The 18,818-nt window shown below is 38.4% G+C and overlaps 1 protein-coding gene and 1 long non-coding RNA gene across 13 annotated transcripts in view; one reads left to right on the forward strand and one right to left on the reverse strand.

Annotated features, from left to right (window-relative positions):
• Positions 1-18,818, forward strand: part of ESRRG (estrogen related receptor gamma) — a 390,382-nt gene that overhangs the window by 251,589 nt on the left and 119,975 nt on the right. For all 12 annotated transcript variants that reach the window (XM_030945130.1, XM_030945139.1, XM_030945133.1 and 9 more), the window contains one exon: positions 17,420-17,835. In XM_030945130.1, coding sequence (XP_030800990.1) covers positions 17,420-17,835 — 416 coding nt within the window. The remainder of the gene's footprint in view (positions 1-17,419; positions 17,836-18,818) is intronic.
• Positions 17,229-18,818, reverse strand: part of LOC115901995 — a 31,091-nt gene continuing 29,501 nt past the window's right edge. Inside the window, exon 3 of the long non-coding RNA XR_004060592.1 lies at positions 17,229-18,000. This is a non-coding gene — a long non-coding RNA (uncharacterized LOC115901995). The remainder of the gene's footprint in view (positions 18,001-18,818) is intronic.

Here is an 18,818-nt window from a genome sequence, read left to right on the forward strand (position 1 = left end):
GATGGTTTTAAAGTATCTGAGTCAGTTTGCATCTCCATCTTATATCTAAAATGTGATCCCCCCCCATTAAAGATTAATTTAGCCTTTGAAAGTAACTTCAACTCTATGATTCTTGACTTTCCAGGTCTTTGAGTTCTTACTCTTCCTGTAGAGTTATTCCACTGTTAAATAATTTTAGGAGTACAGTGTATGTGCTGTGGTGAATCAGGAGACAGTTGCAGGGGAAAAATGATGGAAATACTTTATGGCATATAAAAGGATTAGTGGCTACTTCAGAACTACAAGAACATGACTTTAAAAAAGAATAGTTAAATTTTAAATTTGAAAGCCAAAAAAGAAATTCTGTGTATCTCATGGACATTTAGGCTGAAGCATCAAAATGCCTTGCCCACCAGCTGGCTGTGAAAGAATTACCAAATGAACACACTGCCTCAGTTAGATATTATCAGAATAAATAGATGTTTGTAGGAATTTTGGTTAAATAAGGAGCACCCAGCATTCTCTGAGGTTGCCTCCGATCCTGGAGCTTTCTGCCCTGTGTGAGGTCTGCAAGATTTGCCCTTCATTCTGTGGATGACTGTGTGTTGTTTTGCTTTGGTTTGAACAAAGCAGTTTTTCTAAAAGGCTGGCCAGATTCTGTGACCAGGTGAGCTGAATCTTGAAATCAATTGTGTCTTTACAGCATGGAGTCAAATTCATTTGCTTCCACAGTGCCTGCACTGCCAGCTGGATTGTCAGTGATCTGGCAGGGTGCTGGATTCAAAGTCCTGATAACCACTCTGACTGAATTTTGTTCTGTTTAAAAGGTTTAAGTGAGGGGAAAGTAGTGTCTTCTCCCTGTACTTTCTCTTGGCACAGTTTGAATGTCACATTGCGTACTCAAAGGAAGCACTGCTTTCAGTTTAGATCAAAAATAGCTGATTTGTATGTACTGGTTGAGAACAGGGTATCTTTCATTGACTTAGGGTTCCTGGTGCTCCAAGTCTTTTAAAAATATAGTTCTGTTAAACACTGCAAATAAGCATTTTTTCCTGTTCTATATCTCGAGGACACATATTTCAAGTTTAGAATGTGGGTTTTTTGTCTATCAGAGGGTGAAGAAGCTGCTTCTTAATGAAACAATAGCTTTTGGGACTATATCCTGCAAAGCTTGCATGCCCAAGTCACTTGATATAGGCAGTACATTTCCTGGCAAAGTACTTGAAGGAAGGAGTTAAAGGATAATAAACTCTTTCCAGCTGGCCAGGTTCATTGCATCTTGTGAAACAAATATTTAGATTTTTCCAGTTTAGAAAAGAGTAAAATTTAACAAGTACTATAATTAATTGTCTTGTGTTGGCTTTTTTTCCCCCTAGTTTTGCTGGGTTTTTTTTTGCTTGGAGCTTTCATCGGTTTGAAGACCTAAAGTTGTTCTGACCTATATTCAGAATTCTTTCTTGTGTTTCATGACCTTTGAGAGTAATTCTTTTTAAAAGTACCTAAACCAGGAATGTTTCAGCAGGTAAAAGATTACATGATACGGAATTCTGTATTTGCATGTAAGTTCGTAATTTTTCATCTAAACATTCTTTACTGACAGCTCACAAGTCATTCAGAGTTGCACAGAGCTTGCATCTTTTAATATTGAGGCCTTGTACTATTAATATGCCTATTTACAGCATTATTAATTATGTAGCAATTCTTAGCATTTATGTTGCTATTTGATTGCATTCCATAAATGCTGCTGTTATCCTGCTTGTGAGTGAGTCATGTTGTTATATGCATTTTTCACATGTTGTTATTTGGGGAGGTGAAGTCAGTATTTTGCTGAGGGAATAAAGGGGGTGAGAAGCCTGTCTTGATGCCTGAATTCTCTTGTCCTTGGCACTCAGAACTTTGTTGCAGAGGATACTGTAGGTATCTGATTGGAGAGTATAATCATGTTGTAAGGATTACATATCTGCTGTCTTGGTGGAGTGGTTCTTTCAGCAGAAGGATGATTTACTATCATACTTCTTCAGAGTATTGGAATAATGACAAAAATCCTATATTGATACTACTAACTCCTGCTAAAAAATAACACATCTGGCTAAATTAAATTTAAATTTTTAACAACTGTAGGTTCTATTAACATAAAGAGAGGTTGTCATTCTTGTTCTTGTTGATACTTGTTGGCAGTCCCTGAATGAAGGTAGATCTGGGAGAGCAGGGCAGAGGGAGAAAGGTTAAATGGCAGAGGAGTTGAATTGCTTTAGTGACAGATTGTCTCCAGAAAGGCATTGAGTTGTTTTAAGGATTAGTTTGGGAAAACTTGAGTTGAATGCACTTCTCTTCTGTGCATATATTGCATTCCTAATGCTGCCAGTCACTTATTTTTCATAAAAAACAAAATTTACTTTCCAGGATGAGATTAGAGAGCACTGGGGAAATGTTAAAAAGCCAAGTTAAGAATCATGTCATCAGCTGCAACACTGGTTGGAGTTTTACCTGTGCTATTTTATTGTGAGAGTCTTAAAACACTGGAGCAGATTATTAAAACAGTGTATGTTTTACTCTTAAATTATGATAATAGTAACACCAGAGAAATGTTGCAGAAGTTATTGTCAGTGATCTAAGGGGGAAAATGTTGTTTCTCAGTCAAACCCTTACTAAATTCTTTATGAATTTCTATTTGTTCCCAGAGGAGATCTGTCATTGCTGGAAGGTAGTTCTTACAGGGAGAATCTTGCATCCTATCAGCGGGTCTGAAGCGTTTTCTGCTGGAAAAGCCGTGCCATATGAGCTGGGAGTGTGGGAGGCTGTGCGCGCAGTCCCTCTTTGGAAAAAACGCGCTCAATCTGTTTCAGACGAGTTCCCTGAAAGATGGGTTAAATCAACTGATTGAGCTGATTTTCTCTCTTGAGGTGATATTTTATTTATATGATAAAATGCTTGGAAAGTGATTAATTTGTCAGGGGAACATCTTGTTACTGTAAATTTGCCGAATGTGTAATAAAATTGCCATAACACAGATGGGAAAATGAAGATCTTTTAAAATGAAATAACTGAGCAGTCTGCCTACATTTTCAGCACTTAAAATTAACTTGGTTAAGTTTCTTTGTCATTTTTGCCCCTGGAAAAATGCAGGCTGGGGAAGATTAGTGGCAAATGAGTGATGTGAGTTTGTGTGTGTGGCAGGTGGAGGATACAGGAACAGGCTCTGTAGTTTTCCTTCTGCATTGGAAGGATCTGATAGATTTATGAAACTTCTGCCATGGATTGAGTGAATTTAAAAAAATTAAAATATACAGGTCGGCTACTCCTTCCCAGCAGCAGAGAGTTTAAGAATAGGGCACCTTTGTGGGCACAAACCTGAAGTCATTAAGATGTATATAAAATAGTGCTTTTGTGCCACTTTGTGCAGGATTGCTTTCGAATGAGAGCTAAATAGTGTAATACGCTTCTTAAGTCTTTTTATTGCAGTCTCATATTGTAGGGAATATAACTCAGATTATCTAGAGGTATACTTGAAAAGGAAAAGGAAGGAATACATTCCCTGGGCCTGCACTGCAGTGTGTAACAAGTGAAAATAGCATTAATGAAGGAACAGTGCCTTTTATTCATACATTTTACTACTGCCTGTCCATTTGTCCACCAGAATGAGCCACTTATCATGCTTCCATGTTTTTCCCTTGCAACTTAAAGAATTATGAAAGGAAAATTCAATTTTTTGTGTCCTTGTATGACAGCTGGAGTGGATACTGTGGTCATTTGGATTAAAAACATATCCATCACCACAAGCTGACAGGTTATTATTATGTCTTCTTTGAATATATGAATTTTATCCCTACATGTTGGAAGTGTAAGAATGGGAACTTTTTATATAAATAATTATCCTGGTAGTGATGTACTGCATACGGTTGCCATATTTTTTCACTTTTACAGCATTCTTGGCCTTATCACCCATAACATAAATCTCAGGCTCTCATATTTAATGCAACCTGTAGGATAACCATGCCTGTATAATGTACAGTCAGCCAATCCCACATCATCATTTGGCTATCATTATTTGTTGTCCTATGACGGATGTTTCAGTTGATGTCCCGTTTTGGATTTTACAGAATGATGCAGCCATCCAGGGATAGATGAGAGTGGCCTCTTTTAGGTGTTCATGCTGATCTCCACAAGCACCCTCAGTTTATTAAGCTTCCAACTATAGGCAGTTAAAGTCTTGAGTATATTGGTGTTATCTTGGTTGCTCATAATTTATTTTTCAGAACACCAGGCTATTCATTCCATAAAGCGATAGTAATACAGAGATTTACTGTCAGAGCCTCTACTGTGTTAAGAACTGGGGAAGAAGTGAAGCAGGTTTGGTGGATATTCTAAGGAGATGCTTAGTGAAATGGTTCTTATTCCAGATCTCAGTTCCATCATGGGAAAAATATCTGATTCTCAATCTGGTAAAATCATCATTTAATGCCATCCTGTTAACTGATCGAGGCTGATCCTTGATTTGATGAGCATCCTGAACTTGAACTGAAACTGGCGAGGCACAAAAATTCTCTGGATGAGATGCATTCTATTTGAATTTACTGGTGGAATGCCACACTTTCTTCAGGCTAGTCTTCCTTTCACTGCTTACTCAAGGACAGTCAGCTTAAACAGAACTTTCAGCTGTACTAGAAATAAATATTTGATCTAGACTTAATACTGGTGAAATAACTGAAGCAAATATGTCATTAAAATACAGCTGCAGTTTGCAGCGTGCAATGTGGAGTAATTAATGCTGATCTGTTCATGTAAAGCTTTCCTTGGACAAGCCTCTCACAGGCATTTTCCAGAAGAGATGGCCACAGGTGAAGCATGTAATGATTGCAGTGTATTGATACAGGCGCTTTATAATTGCAAGTAGCAACATCCCCGTTCTACATGTTATAATTGAGCAGGTACATATTTGTTACTTTAGATGATTTTTCTGGAATATGCTGAATTTCTTTCTTCTTCTCCCTATGACTCCCACCAAAGAAAAAGCAAAAGTTAAGAGAGTAAAAACAATATAAGGACTTTGTGAGAAGCTTATCCTGGAAACTTCTGGAGTCATGCAAACCTTTTAAAAGTGAAAGCCTTTGCTTCCTGACCTTTGCTGCAGATACCAGAGGCAAATCTCTGACATGTAAACCCAGTGGCATAGATAGGTTTGAATTACACATAGTAATATGTGAAGAACAGGGAACTGTGACAAGCCAAAGGTTTCTTTATTGTTTGTAAAAATCTGTAATCACATATTAAAATCCAAGATAGACTAGAAAATACTTAAGCTGTATAGGTTTTGCTTCTATAAATTCTCTGATTTATCTCAATATGTGATGAATTTGGTCATCAGTACCACGCCCAAGTAACATCCTAAACTATTTGTTCAATCTGTTTCTATTTCCAGTGCTTCTAGAGTCAAGATAGTTCAACAAAGAAAAAGTAGAGTTCAATGGAAAAGGGATTTTTTTCTTCTTACAGATTTCACTTAAAACTGTTACAGGGCTTCATGGTGTAGAAATAGAAATGTTGTGTGTTAACAGAGAGAGTTCATATCACTCCAATGCTTTAGTTCAAGTAAATAAATAGACTGCTGTGCTCTCCAAGTCCTTGCATGTCAGTGTGGGTTTCTTTGAGTGCAGTAGGTTATGGTAATCCACTTGCATCTTGTGTATCAAGAGTATCAGGACCTTAGACCCTCTGAAATCACAGGCTGCGTTAGGGAATAACACCATTAGCTGGTATAAATTTGCAGAGCTTCAGAATCGCTGGGTCTTTTCCCCCACACCCAGGGTTTTGACCCACAATGAATGGCAGATGTGCTGTATTTGGAACAAATTTGATTTTGTTTTTCTAGCCACTATTCCCATTAAAATAACAAACCCAGCACCGTTGATAAGATTACCCAGACAATTTAAGCACTTTGAGAATCGAGCAGTGATATCGAGCAGAGAGGAGGAGTCGTCTTCAGAATTCATGCTCATCTTTTGAACTGACATCTCTGTTCATGGCTGTTTCACAGCAGTTAGAAATTTGTTTAGGCAAAGAATAGTGGATTTTTTTTATGCGTTCCTCTTTCATGTAATGAAAACTAGCACTCCCTTTTGCATTTTGTAGAAAACAAGATATTATGATAAATTGTATTTGTGAAGTATTAGGTAAACAGTTTATCAAAGTATTTATTTTCCTAGTATTGTCTGCCTGCTTAATTTCAAATCCTTAAAAAACTCCCCACCCCAATCATAAAACCTTGGGCTATTCATAACTACGCATCGCTCACACATTACCCTGTGTGCTGGCTAGTTCTGTTCTTGCCATAGGCTTTATATTTGGAAAGGCTTCACACAAAGAAATTTGGATTAATTTAACAGAAAAATAAACATTTTAAATTAGGAGTAAGAGGAAATTTAATTAAGTTTTACATTTAGGAAAAAAAAACCAACAAACCCTTATATATTTCAAAACAACAAAGGTCCATCCCATTTTGGAGGTGGAAGGCAAGTTCCCTTCTCAGACATAAATACTCAAACTTCCAAAGCATGTTCTAATCAAAGCCGTAGAAAAGAAACAAAATGTACTGGATTGGAACTCTCCCAGACTGTGACAGGGTTCCTATGCCCTGATGTTGTTCTGTTAGCAGTTTTTGACCACTCTTCACCCTTCTGTGTTTTGTTTTGTGCATCTGTAGGAGTGGGACAGGGGTGCTCTCTGGAAACATATTAAAGATTAGTAAGTTACAGTATTAATAAATATTACCATAACATTATGATTAGAAATATTTGCCTAGGTCAGTTTCCTTGCTTATATATTGATTTCAAGTGATCTGGTCAGAGAGCTCTGTGTGGGAACCAGGAAAGCTGAGTCAACCCTAGACCCAGTAGCTGAGGGACTCCCTGTCTGAGAGCACTTAGCCACAGAAAAGGCATGGTCCCCTATTTAATTTTCAAGTCCTGCAAAAGTGATTGGGATTTTTGTCATCCTAGCCTAGCTAAAAGTAAGACTGTGGCACTCTGGAGACTGTTTTAAACCACTTTCAAATTTTTTTTTTTTTTTACCTTTTAGGTTTCCTACAGATATTTTCATCTCATAATTTGAAAGGAATGCTTTCTCCCTCATAGAATCTTACATCTCACTCCTTTTGGTTTCTTTATCAAAAATACAGTTTCAGGCTTTCAATATGAGACCGTGACAAAGTGATTTTATAGCCAGTACTGAAAGTGACTAAACTTGACAACAATTGTATTTTATGACAACCACTGCTTTCATGTCCACAGCCTACTTTCCCATCATCAGCCGTGATTTTTTCCCCCCCTTTTTTTCTCTCCCCTCCTCCCCCCATGACTTTTTTCAAATCTGAGCAATTCTGTATCTCTGCGCTGACTGAAAACAAATCCTTTTACCAGGAGTGCATTTTAATGGGCAGCATGCTTCACTTAAGTCACCAGAACCTAAACTGTATAATATTCAATTTTTTATCAACCCGGGACCAAAGCTTTTTCTTGAGAGCAATGTTCATAACAGTAGTGGAAGAATTAGTATTACAGAACTAAACCAGATTAGGAGGGAATGTGAATTAGATTTGGTAACAGATGGTGCCGTGGAAATTAAAGGTGCTTTGCGAATGGAAGCGACAGCAGCTTGCCTCTTTTCCTCTCCTGTCTCTCTCTTTCATGCGCTTGATAGACGGGTATAAATCACAACAATCCCGTCTTGACAGCCAATTTCGAGAATTTGATCTGGTTAAAGACATGGCTTTCCTGCTCCACTCACTGAAACTGGCTGCTATTTTATTTTTATACAGCGCCTTGTCATATTTAGGAAAGTGGAATCACCTGCCTCTCTTTAATGAAATTTTCTTTAATTACAGTTTTAGCTCTTTAGTGTTAATTACTTTTCCATTCAGCCTGAATTCTCGGGCTGTCTCTTAGGGATGTATTTCTCTCCCCCACCCTACCTCCTTGCACTATTCACGCATATGCTTTCATTTTTCTAGAGATGCTTTTCATTGTTGGAAGTTGTTGTCAGATCCATTGTAATTAGATCCTAATTATCAAAATCATCATTATTGTGTAGGAAGAGGAAGCATTGTAAACAACTGTTAAAGTTATAGGATCTTGTTTGACAGAGGAGGAACCTTTCAGGATATACTTGAATAATAAACAAGCATACAAAAAACCCTGCTGAAAACTCTGGGAAACACAAAGATCTGGAGAGCAAACCCTCTCCTTGGAAGGAAAATGTACCCAGGTTATCTCTCCATATCTGTTCCTCCTAGTCTAATCCCATATTTTTTCAGAAAAGATCGGAATAAAATTACCCTGTTTCAGTTTGCCTATGTAAATTTTCAGCTTTGCTCCTCCCATTCAGGTTCCAGATACAAAAATCACTTTCTTGATGTGTGTCAGGATTGACTTATGGTTGCCTTAATGCAATTACTTTTTTGTGTATAAGGCAGCAAGTGTAAGTGAAGAGACTGCTGCTGTGATGCACGGAGATGTGGAATGCCACTGCCATACACTAAAAGTCCTCAGAGTGAAAGAGAAAAAATAATGGACTGTATCTAAAAGAAAAAAATAAAAATAAAACCCTCTCAAACTAGGAGAAGATCCGTAGAGCTGGCAACTAACAGTTGGTAGAAATAAAGCTTCCTACTGGCAGTCAAATCAAATGTAGTAACAACTCAACGACTCCCTGCTGCTTGCTGACAGCATGGTGTAACACACTGGGACAAACATTCACTTAAACACTGATTGCAGGAAAACGTCATCTCCCCACTCCCCAAGTGGCTTTTTGGTTGCATGTGCAAGCGCACATGTATGTGCAAGGGGTGTTTAAACCCAGGGGCATGTGTCTGGGAGGGCAGCACACCCTGGGAGCCAGCTGGGTGAGGGGGTGGGACAAGGATCTCTTGCTTTATAAGTTTTAGTCCTGAGTCTTCTAAGACGCTCACTCTCTGATACTATTTCTGGTGTGTTCTCTCTAATCGGTTCTCCAATTTAACAGAGCCTGGCGTGCAAATTATAATTCTTGGGCTATAAATCTGCAGAAAATCGGTGCGGGAGCTGGGTGGGGAGACAGGTACACGGTGTGCGCACACCTACACTCTGCCTTTCAGCCATGGAACGAAGCTGCTGCCAGAAATTGTAAAAAATGCCATGATGCAAACTTTGACTCTCTTGAGACTGAAGGCATTTTTTGTCTTCTTTTTCCTTTTGGAAAGTGATGAATGACAGCTATGTCTCTCAGATCTGTAGTACTGGCTTTCTGACTGGTGTAAGTAAGTGCTTTTGATGCTGTAATCATTTCAAAATAATCCCTCTTTAGAAAGCCTGTTATGTTCTTGAATGAATCTTTACTTACTTTTGTAGTTTTTTTATTTTTATCTCTTGTTGTAGCTGAATGTAGCATTTAATTTTCTTTTGCTCATTCAGCTAATTTCCCTCCAGAAAAAGAATCCTCACAATTAATAGCTGACTCCTTCACACTTTACAATGTCCTCAGGGAGCTGGAGACATCAGATGGATTCCACCTGATACCACTGAAATACAACCGCAAGTAGTATGATGCTCCATCACAGAAAAACACTTCTTAACCGGAGTTTTTGCTGTCTTACAGCATGAGACATGAATTATTAGTCTGCATTTGGATTAATAAAATCGTACTCTTCCTTATCAGTTAACTGATTTACATATGATGAGGCTTGGCCATCATTCTGATTGTCACATGACAGTCTTTTTGATTGGAACTTTTTGGGCATGGGAATTCTCATTGTGTGAGTTGGTACAGATCTCAATTCTCCTCTTGCTGCAGAGCTGACTCTTTTCAGGGATGTTAAGTACTGTAACAACAACAAAAAAAAGTATATATAAAATATTAGGCTAAAAGTCAGTAAATGAGAGAAGGTGAGTCTAAGGTAGTGGTAGGATTGTAGCTTCAAACAGCAGCCATGTTCTAGCTGTAAAAATGTTAAAGACACAGGAGAAAAATGTTAGAGACGCACTAAAAACAAAGTAGGTATATGAAGTGTTCCCCAAGGTTTACGTTGTATCAGGACCATAATATATACACAAAACCCAATAGATTTCCTCTGTGTTTAACTTTGAGGCATTATAGAATGATTTTGAGTTGAAGTGCCGTCCCCCTGTGTTGCTTTCTCTTCAATATTTGTCTCTTTTTGTTTTAAAGTATTTGAAAACTATATCAATGGGGCATATTGAAAAAGTAACTTTTCCTACTTGAAAAAGACATGAGATTCATGTATGTAGGCAAAGGAAACTTTTTTTGGTGATGGCCTGCCTAGTAGAAGTACATAACAGCGAATAGGATATTTTCTGCATAAAACACATGCAAAAATTAAGGTCAGTAGTTCAGTTTTTATATTTGCTTTTATTTTTTGCCTTTCATTTATAGGTTTTGTTTGCTTGTTTGTGTCAGTGTGTTGCACTGACATGTATCGGGTACAGTGGACAACTGTGCCACTGAGGGCTGGCACCTTTTCAGATGTCTGGTGTTTTGGCTCTTGGCTCAAAGGTGTGAGATCTTTGACTATTATTCCTCATTTTTGTTCCTAAAAGAGTACCTGATGTAAAGAGTAATAATTTTTCAGTTTGAAAAGATTTAAATTATGTTGCCTCTAAGTGCTTCAGCTTTTAAATTCAGAAGAGTTATGTTATAGTCTGTCAAACCATAGGATCTGTATGCTGCAGAGCCTGTGCATGTCTAAGGATACATTTAATTAAACCAGCATTAGTGCATCTATGCAGACTTATTAAAACACTTAGTTTGTCTCAATAATATTGATTAAATAGCAGTAGTTTGTTTAATCTAAGTGTATTTTTGCTATTACTACATTACTTCCAAGTAATCAGGGTAATAGTCATCATCAGTGAAATATCACGTTAGTTATGAAGTAATGCCATAAGAATTGATTTAGACTTGGCAGGAAAGGAAGGCTTTCTGTCATATAGTGCCAAAGCCTGATTTGGACTATTAGAATGAGAGTTTTACACATGATTTCTGTTTGTATAAACAGGGTGTGTTTTATAGGCTTATAGGTTATTCTATACTCCGAGTATCCATTATATCAAGGAACACCTCAGACAGTTAATTATGCAAAACATCATGTAAGTAATTACACAGTATTATTATGCATTTAACAGTTTTATTGATTTGCCAGTTGCTCACTTACAGTATTTAGAGCTATAAACAAGAGATGCTCACCCTCAGTTGAAATAGATCCAAGGAAATGAGCTAAAGATAAATGACACTAGTATGCATTGTTGCATCAGATGTAATCCTTAAACGTAGGAGCTGTCAACAGTGATAATTTGCAACACATTGGGGTATCTCAGGATCATTTCCTTCTTGTTAACAAAGTTTATCAACCAGGAAGCATGGGGAATCAACTTGAAATAGAATGGGAAGCAATAATGAATATTTACATATGGTGGGTGAGGAGGTTTAAATAATTCTTCCTCATTTTTGGAGGGTCTGTAGTAGTTGCAAGTCAGCCGCTTGAACATTTTGAACATTTTGCTTTTTTAAAAGCACCACAGAAAACAAAGTACAACCTCTCAGATGAATTGCAGATCTGAAGGCTGTGAGATAATGGTTTGTTTGGCTTGTTCTGTTGAGCTAAAAATGAGCACACAGTGGTGCAGTCTTGCACTGCTTCGTGTGCAGGAAGTGCTTCAGCAGAGCTTGGGTAGATGGCATACGGAGCAATAGCAACTGTTTGGGAAGCTGGATCCTCTGTCAGCAGTCATCAGCTAGCTCAGGCCACTGCTGGTAACAACATGATGGCTTCAAGCATTGCTCCTTCTCTTCCGGCTGCTACTGGCTTTGACAGCTGCTCTGGAAGGAGTCACTGCCTTGCTTTGCTTTTCCTTACCAAGGTGAAGTGGGCAAGTTTCAAGAAAACAGAAAAGAAAGAAGAAATTGCAAAAAGCAGTGAAATATTCAGCATTTCTTAACAACCCCCCACCCCCCCAAAAAAACCCCACCAAACCACCACAGCTCTTCTGTTTTGCTTTGGGTACTCCTCTACTATGTGGTTGTACATGTGTGTCGATTATTAAAGACCTTGAGCCTAATAACAGTTTTGTTTATGCATGCAATAGGACAAGATTAGCAATACTTTGTGATTAATAATCTCATCCACTAGGTTAACCAAGCAGGCCTTACCATATTTCTTATTAAAAGAAGAAATCCTTTCTCTTCCTTTCTTCAACTAAGCCAGTGCACCTTAATGCAATGATGATATGTTAGACCCAGCAGTTGTCAAAGCATCGTATTACTGTGATGCCATAATGACACCCTGTCTCTGTAAAGTAGTCATGTTTTCTCAAATCACACGTTGCACCGTTGATTTCTGACATGACACTTCATTCAGTCACTTTCCTTTTCTTTGGCGTCTCCATTCTCTGACAATAGCAGCTGGTGCCCATTTTCCTACTAAGTGATTCACATTTTACCACTTTACTAGAGTGCAATTAGCTGAAGCAGAAAAAAAATGCTCAGTGTAAAGCAGCTCGGCTGAAATTGTTACTCAGCTCTTTAACAGGACCTGGTGAATGTCTTGAGGTGTTGTGGGTGTCGGTGCGAGAAGCAATGTTTTGGTTTCTTTGCACACAAATGTTTTTTTTTTCTCTGTTACAGTCAGGGAAACTGATGATGGGAATTCACTGGAACACGCTGACTTTTTTTGTCTGCTGATTTTAGTACAGACCTGCAAAATGATACTGAAAGTAAGCACAGTGTTTAGAAGGAAATGTGGTATTTATAGTCAAAGCAAGGATCTGGCTTCCATTCCTGACTGCTGCAGACTTACTGTGTTACTTAGACAAAGAGATTCTTTAGTGCATTGGCTGTCACAGTTAAAATCTGAGGACAGCAAGACCTTTTTGGTAGACATCCATGTGAGAGGAAGGTATTGGAGGAAAATCAGATGGGTGGTACTGTTAGCATGAAAAGTACCTAGGTGTGCATAATAACACCTACCTTGCTGATGCTCCCACGTAGTAGCTGTCATTACAAATGTCAACTGCTAACAACCTATTCTGTTATTTATGGAAGTAGGGCAGTTCTCTCCCCAAGAAAAGAAAGTACTTTATGTGCAGGTAGAAGTGGACTTAAGTGTTGTTCTGCAGTAAAAGCAGTCATTTTAATTATTGTAGTTAATTATTACTGCCGCGGATACCACCGGTGTGGCTCTGAAATAGCAAATGATGCTGTAAGCAGAGCTTTTCCTTCTTGAAAAACAAACGTGAAACGTGTTCATGGATTATGAGGTATTGGCATGTTGTTTTGACCTCCTTTGGGTATTGGTAATAAGGAAGATGAGGGAAAAGTAACTTTGTGAATGGGTTATATATGTAGATGGAATATAAAGAGATCCTAGTAGCTGGAATGAGGCTTTCTTAAGGCTATATACTGTAATCAGATGCAGTTAATTTTTACATTCCACTTGTATATTGATACTGATTTAGCCAGTGTCAGCACTGTCAATATCATTAGTAATGTGGCAGGTAGATGGAAATATGAATGTGATTGCATTAATAAATTCTTAATATATTCAGCCTTTCATAAGCACATAGCATTACAATTTATTCGCTATTGTTTAAGACCATTTTAAAGAAGAAGTTGCCTATTGCAGTGCTCTGTCATTGTATCTTTCTGCCAGCAGATCCTGGCTTCAGGTCTTTCTTAAATAAAGAAGTTCTGAAGTAAATTTAGTGTAGACATGAAGAATTAATGCTGTATATTGCATATTAGCCATGGCTTGCAGCACCCTATGTATTTTCTCTTGTATTTGGCCATGGAAATGCTTCGAGAGCCTGTTGTTGCTTTTCCTGAAGGTACTGAAAGGAAAGTTTACCTGAGATTTCCCACTTATTAGAAAACTTACTTCAGAACAGCCCACCACAAATGGAACTGCCATTTATTTGACTTAAAATCTAGTAAAGCAAAAAAACAACCCCACCAAGGCTTTAAAATAAATACTGTACGTTTTTATATGACACATGTTATTTCTATTCATAAACCTTAACTAAATTTAGATTTTTATTAATCCAATGTGACCTAAAAATTTTGCATTAACAGCACAATGTGGAATTGGGCTTATTCTCTTTGAATGCAGATAAAGCCATCATCTTGAAAATAGCTCTTTCTGACAAAAAGGTGTTCTTTTGAAATAAAGTCTTATTCACTACATTCCTCTTAGAGTTAATGTGAATTTTAGTGCCTCTAATTTTAGATTGAAGTGAGGTCTAGAATAAAACCCACTGGCTGACAATTGAATTTATAGATAGTTGTGAATATTTCAGGCTTGAATAATAGAGCTGTAGAATTTCAGACACAGAGAGGAAGAGAGAATTAAGCTCCAACTGTAGTTTTACACTATAATGCAATGGTGTCTAGGAATTCTTCAGTGTAACGAGCTAAGTAGTAATTAGGAGGGAACTGAGGGAGGGATTTTACAGAGATCTAGCTTAGGCATTATTCCAAATGTTCAGCATGATAATTTGATGGTGGTCACACCTGCCATCCGTTTTAGATGCTCTTGAATTACTTTTGTTCAGAAGTGGTGCAGGAAGGAAGGAGTGAAAGCCGTAGGTGTCTGTTGCCCACCCACAGCCAGTACCCAGCCTTGTCTGTGTTTCACCTCCTGGGGATTGAGAAAGTTTCTGTTCTCAGAGTCAGGCGCTGTTTTTGCTTTTCCCGGGAATCGTTAATGTTTTAACCGTGTTTACGCTTTTCCAGCGCGCACCAGTCTGGTCTGTACTGTTGAAGCAGGAGCCAAAAGCAGCCCTGCCTTGGTTAGTACCAGAACCTGCTACTTCAGAGCCATCAGCAGGCTGGCTTTAGCACAGGCAGCACTGTGATCAGATTTTAGTGCTTGTTAGAACTGAGATGGTATTTTGGTACTGGCTGCTTGGAGTGGGAGATAGGCGCTTCTGTATTGGCCAAAACAACATGCAGTGTTGAGCAGCTAATTAATTACAAATGGGGCTTTTTTAAAGGAATGGGAAGGGTGACATTCGGGCTCATTATTGCATAAATTCGATTTAAAAAAATTGTTAATGGAAGTTTCATACAACAATGTGCCATCAAGCTGGTTATGACAGGCTATAGGCAGTGACTCCTAGTTGCTGTATTTTGAGACTTTACATGTGGAGTCTTGGCAGAAGGGAGGTGAAAAAAGAACCGAGTACATGTTTAGTCAATAAAAAGATCTTAGTGTGTAGAAAAATAATATTAAAAAAAATCAGTTGGTAAAATGTGGAAGTTAATTGATAATCTTAATCACAGCTGTATAAAATTCAGTGTCAATGCAAGGGGAGAGAGAGACAGAGAGACACCATGTTTTAGTACCCTAATAACTTCTAACTCTAGTCCAAGATCGTAATGTATGTGAGAGCGGTCCAGTAATTATAAGGTAATAAGTGGAGTGGTGGTGTAAGTGCTCTAAATTAAAAGGAATTCGCAGAGCTGCTGTAAGTCAGAGCCAACCCGCTTTCTTTCAAACGTTGACTTGAGAAAAGTGCTTAGCCCAGAGTGCAAGTAGAAAGACAAGAGAGAGCTATCTATTAATTACAGCGCTCATTAACAGTGACGGCTACAAGGCAGCAGATGCAGAAGAAAAGGCACGCGCTACTGCAGGCTGGCAAGGGGATTTCCCCCCCTCCAGTTCTTGAGGAAAGGACAACACAAGCAGGTGGTCCACTGTAATAAGATATTTTCACAGTGTTAACCTTCCCATTTCCTTGGTTTATTTGCTGACACCAGATAGCTTGCTCCTTCCACCTTCCCAAATAAGCCCTGATTTTAAGTTTAGATGGTAACATTTTTGTACATCAATCTGGCTGTTTTCCAAATATACACATTAGTTGTTTTCAATAGAATTTTCCAGTAAAAATCACAACAATTGAGAAGTCTAAATAAAATCCATGGGCAGTGATTTTAGGGTGAATCTCATCTTAAACACTTGCCTTTAGACAGGTCAGGCTCTTATCTCCATTACCCCCATTGGGAATGAAACCAACTCTTTTGATTTATGTCTTTTTTCCATTGGTGAATTTGATTCCAGATATTAAAGTAGAAACGGATGAAAATTTTTTATTCTTAAATAAAAAGAAGTGGAAAAATGAAGACAAGATCTCAAAAATTACTTCAGAAAATTACATCAGTCAAATTGTCTGGACTTAACATATTTGCTTGATGAAAACACAAATCCATAGCTCCAGGTGGTCTTATAGGATAGTTGCTTTTCTGCAGTTAGCGTTTCTAAAGAAATGTTCATAGCTATGATCTGACTTTGGCAACTTCTGAGAGTACTGTCAGGAAAATGCTGGATAGGCCATTTGGTCTCATAATGGCAGCTGGAGAAAATGAAGATAATATCTGAATCAGAGTTTCTAATTATTATTTTTGTCCTTTGTTCACCCCAAAATGTGTTAATAGTAAAAAACTTGGCGATGGAAATAGACAAAGATTTCTCTCCCCAGTCCTACCTGTAGAAAGCACTAATTTGTTGGATCAGATATTGTGTAGTTTTATGTCAGATGCTTAATTCTGAAACTGTGAGAACTGAGAAGAAAAAAATCTCACTTTCTGAAAGACAAAACTTATATGAAAGATTTCCTCTAATACATGTTTTTAATCCAAGAATGGAGCACATAAAATGTCAGATCATATAGAGCTGTAGATATATGGGATGGTGCTGTAGTTATTACTGGTTAGTCTGAGGATAATGGCTAGAAAGTAATTGCAGCCACAGCTGATGAATCATTTCACTTAGATTTTGTGAAAATGGAGTTCAGCTGTAATTATTTGTTAGAGTACCTCGTTGATGTGCTACTTCGTTACTAAATAGCTGTATCTATAATAAAGCAATATTAATGGAGAAAAAAAAGATTGCAAGGGACCTGCTCTTCAGTTCTTGAATCAGATCAATAGATAATGGATATGTGTTTTAGTTAAGTGTCTTGACAAATACTAATTACAGAGCAGAGCATTTATGTGATCAAACTTGAAAATATTTGTTTCTGATAATGGTGGAATTTACAGAAAGAAAGTAGAGATGGAAAAATGAAGACATTTAATAGCCAGGCCATCTCATAGGAATTATAAAATTTTTTTACTTGGTTGATGACAAATTCAGAATTTAGAGTTGATGTGAAGTTGACATGTAGCCTAGAGGGCAGGTGGAGGGGACAACAGAAGGATTTGGTCTCTTTAAAGTTTTTGTTTACTGCCTGTCTGGAGCTTTGACAAAGCTCTGTCATGCCCTTATGCTGATTACCTTCATGTAGAACAAGAAGTATTGACTAATGAATGAATGATGTGCAGTCCCTAACCCTTCCAGAGCAGCCTTAAAGAGCACTGTCTTTAATACACACATTCTTCTTTCTCTCTCTCCCCTCTGCAGGCTTCTCTGCAGAATGTCAAGCAAAGATCGACACATTGATTCCAGCTGTTCGTCGTACATCAAGACGGAACCGTCGAGCCCCGCCTCTCTGACGGACAGCATCAACCACCACAGCCCCGGTGGCTCCTCCGACGCCAGCGGGAGCTACAGTTCCACCATGAATGGCCATCAGAACGGGCTGGACTCGCCTCCCCTCTACCCCTCGGCCACGGGGCTGGGGGGCAACGGGCCGGTCAGGAAACGGTACGATGACTGCTCCAGTACCATCGCTGAAGACTCACAGACCAAGTGTGAATACATGCTGAACTCGATGCCCAAAAGACTGTGTTTGGTGTGCGGTGACATTGCGTCGGGGTACCACTACGGAGTGGCCTCCTGCGAGGCCTGCAAGGCTTTCTTCAAGAGGACAATTCAAGGTTGGTTATTTGTTAATCTCGCTTTCTTTTGCTCAGAATGAAAATGGATGGTCTTTGGCTGAAGCCTGTTAGCACTTCAGACCGTGCCTTTTCATTCTTTGTACTGCTTGGTCCTGCAGATGTCGCTCATGAAGAAGCCCCTTTGGGCTTCTTTGGGAGTTCTGTCTGTCACGTTTGGCCCGATGCCATGCTTATTTTGATTCCAAAAAATGGAAAAACTGGAGCTAACCAGCGGATGTTCAGATTTGTTTTCTCTGAGCGTTTGCCTGGATTCCCATAAATGGTTGTTGCAAAGGAAGTGGAGCATTTTCTGAAGGTTGTCATGGACGCCTCTTGAACACACCCTGTGGCTGGCACACAGGATTGTGCTCTTGTGTTGCTCCTAGATACACCATTACTGTACTTAAATTGTTACAGAAATCTAGTTTATATTTGTTAAAGAACCAGTGCTTGTGAAATTGGAACAAAAATGCAGTGGTGTGGTGCTTTGTGCACATCAGTGTATTGATAACTGATCTTTCACCCGCTATATACAGTGGCCTTAAATGAGTTTGTCAAATAACTGTAAGATCACGTTCTAAGGAGAGTAAGTTGGCAGTTTTTGGTCCCTGCTCAGTATTTTTTACTAATCTGCTCTTGATACCTATTACAAATATGCCACATATTTTGGCATAAATTAGTACAAATGGGAAAATTTGCATGACTGCTTCTTCTAGCTTCAGAACCTATGGAGACAAAATAACCTTCTACTTTGATTTAGATATCATGCGTTCAAGTAAAATTGAAGGTGCTTTATTTAAAGAACATGAGGCCAAGCTTGGCCTGTGCAGGAATATAGTGTCACATTAAATTAAACTCAGACTTCAGAGACTAAAATTAGGTTGCTAAGTCCAAATTTAAGCTCCTCAATAAAACCTGCTTGATTTTCATACATGTTGAGCACCTGAAATTCTTAGGAAAGGCAATGCAATCTGATTATATAC

Source organism: Camarhynchus parvulus, chromosome 3, assembly GCF_901933205.1.
Source record: "Camarhynchus parvulus chromosome 3, STF_HiC, whole genome shotgun sequence".
Lineage (NCBI taxonomy): Eukaryota > Metazoa > Chordata > Aves > Passeriformes > Thraupidae > Camarhynchus > Camarhynchus parvulus.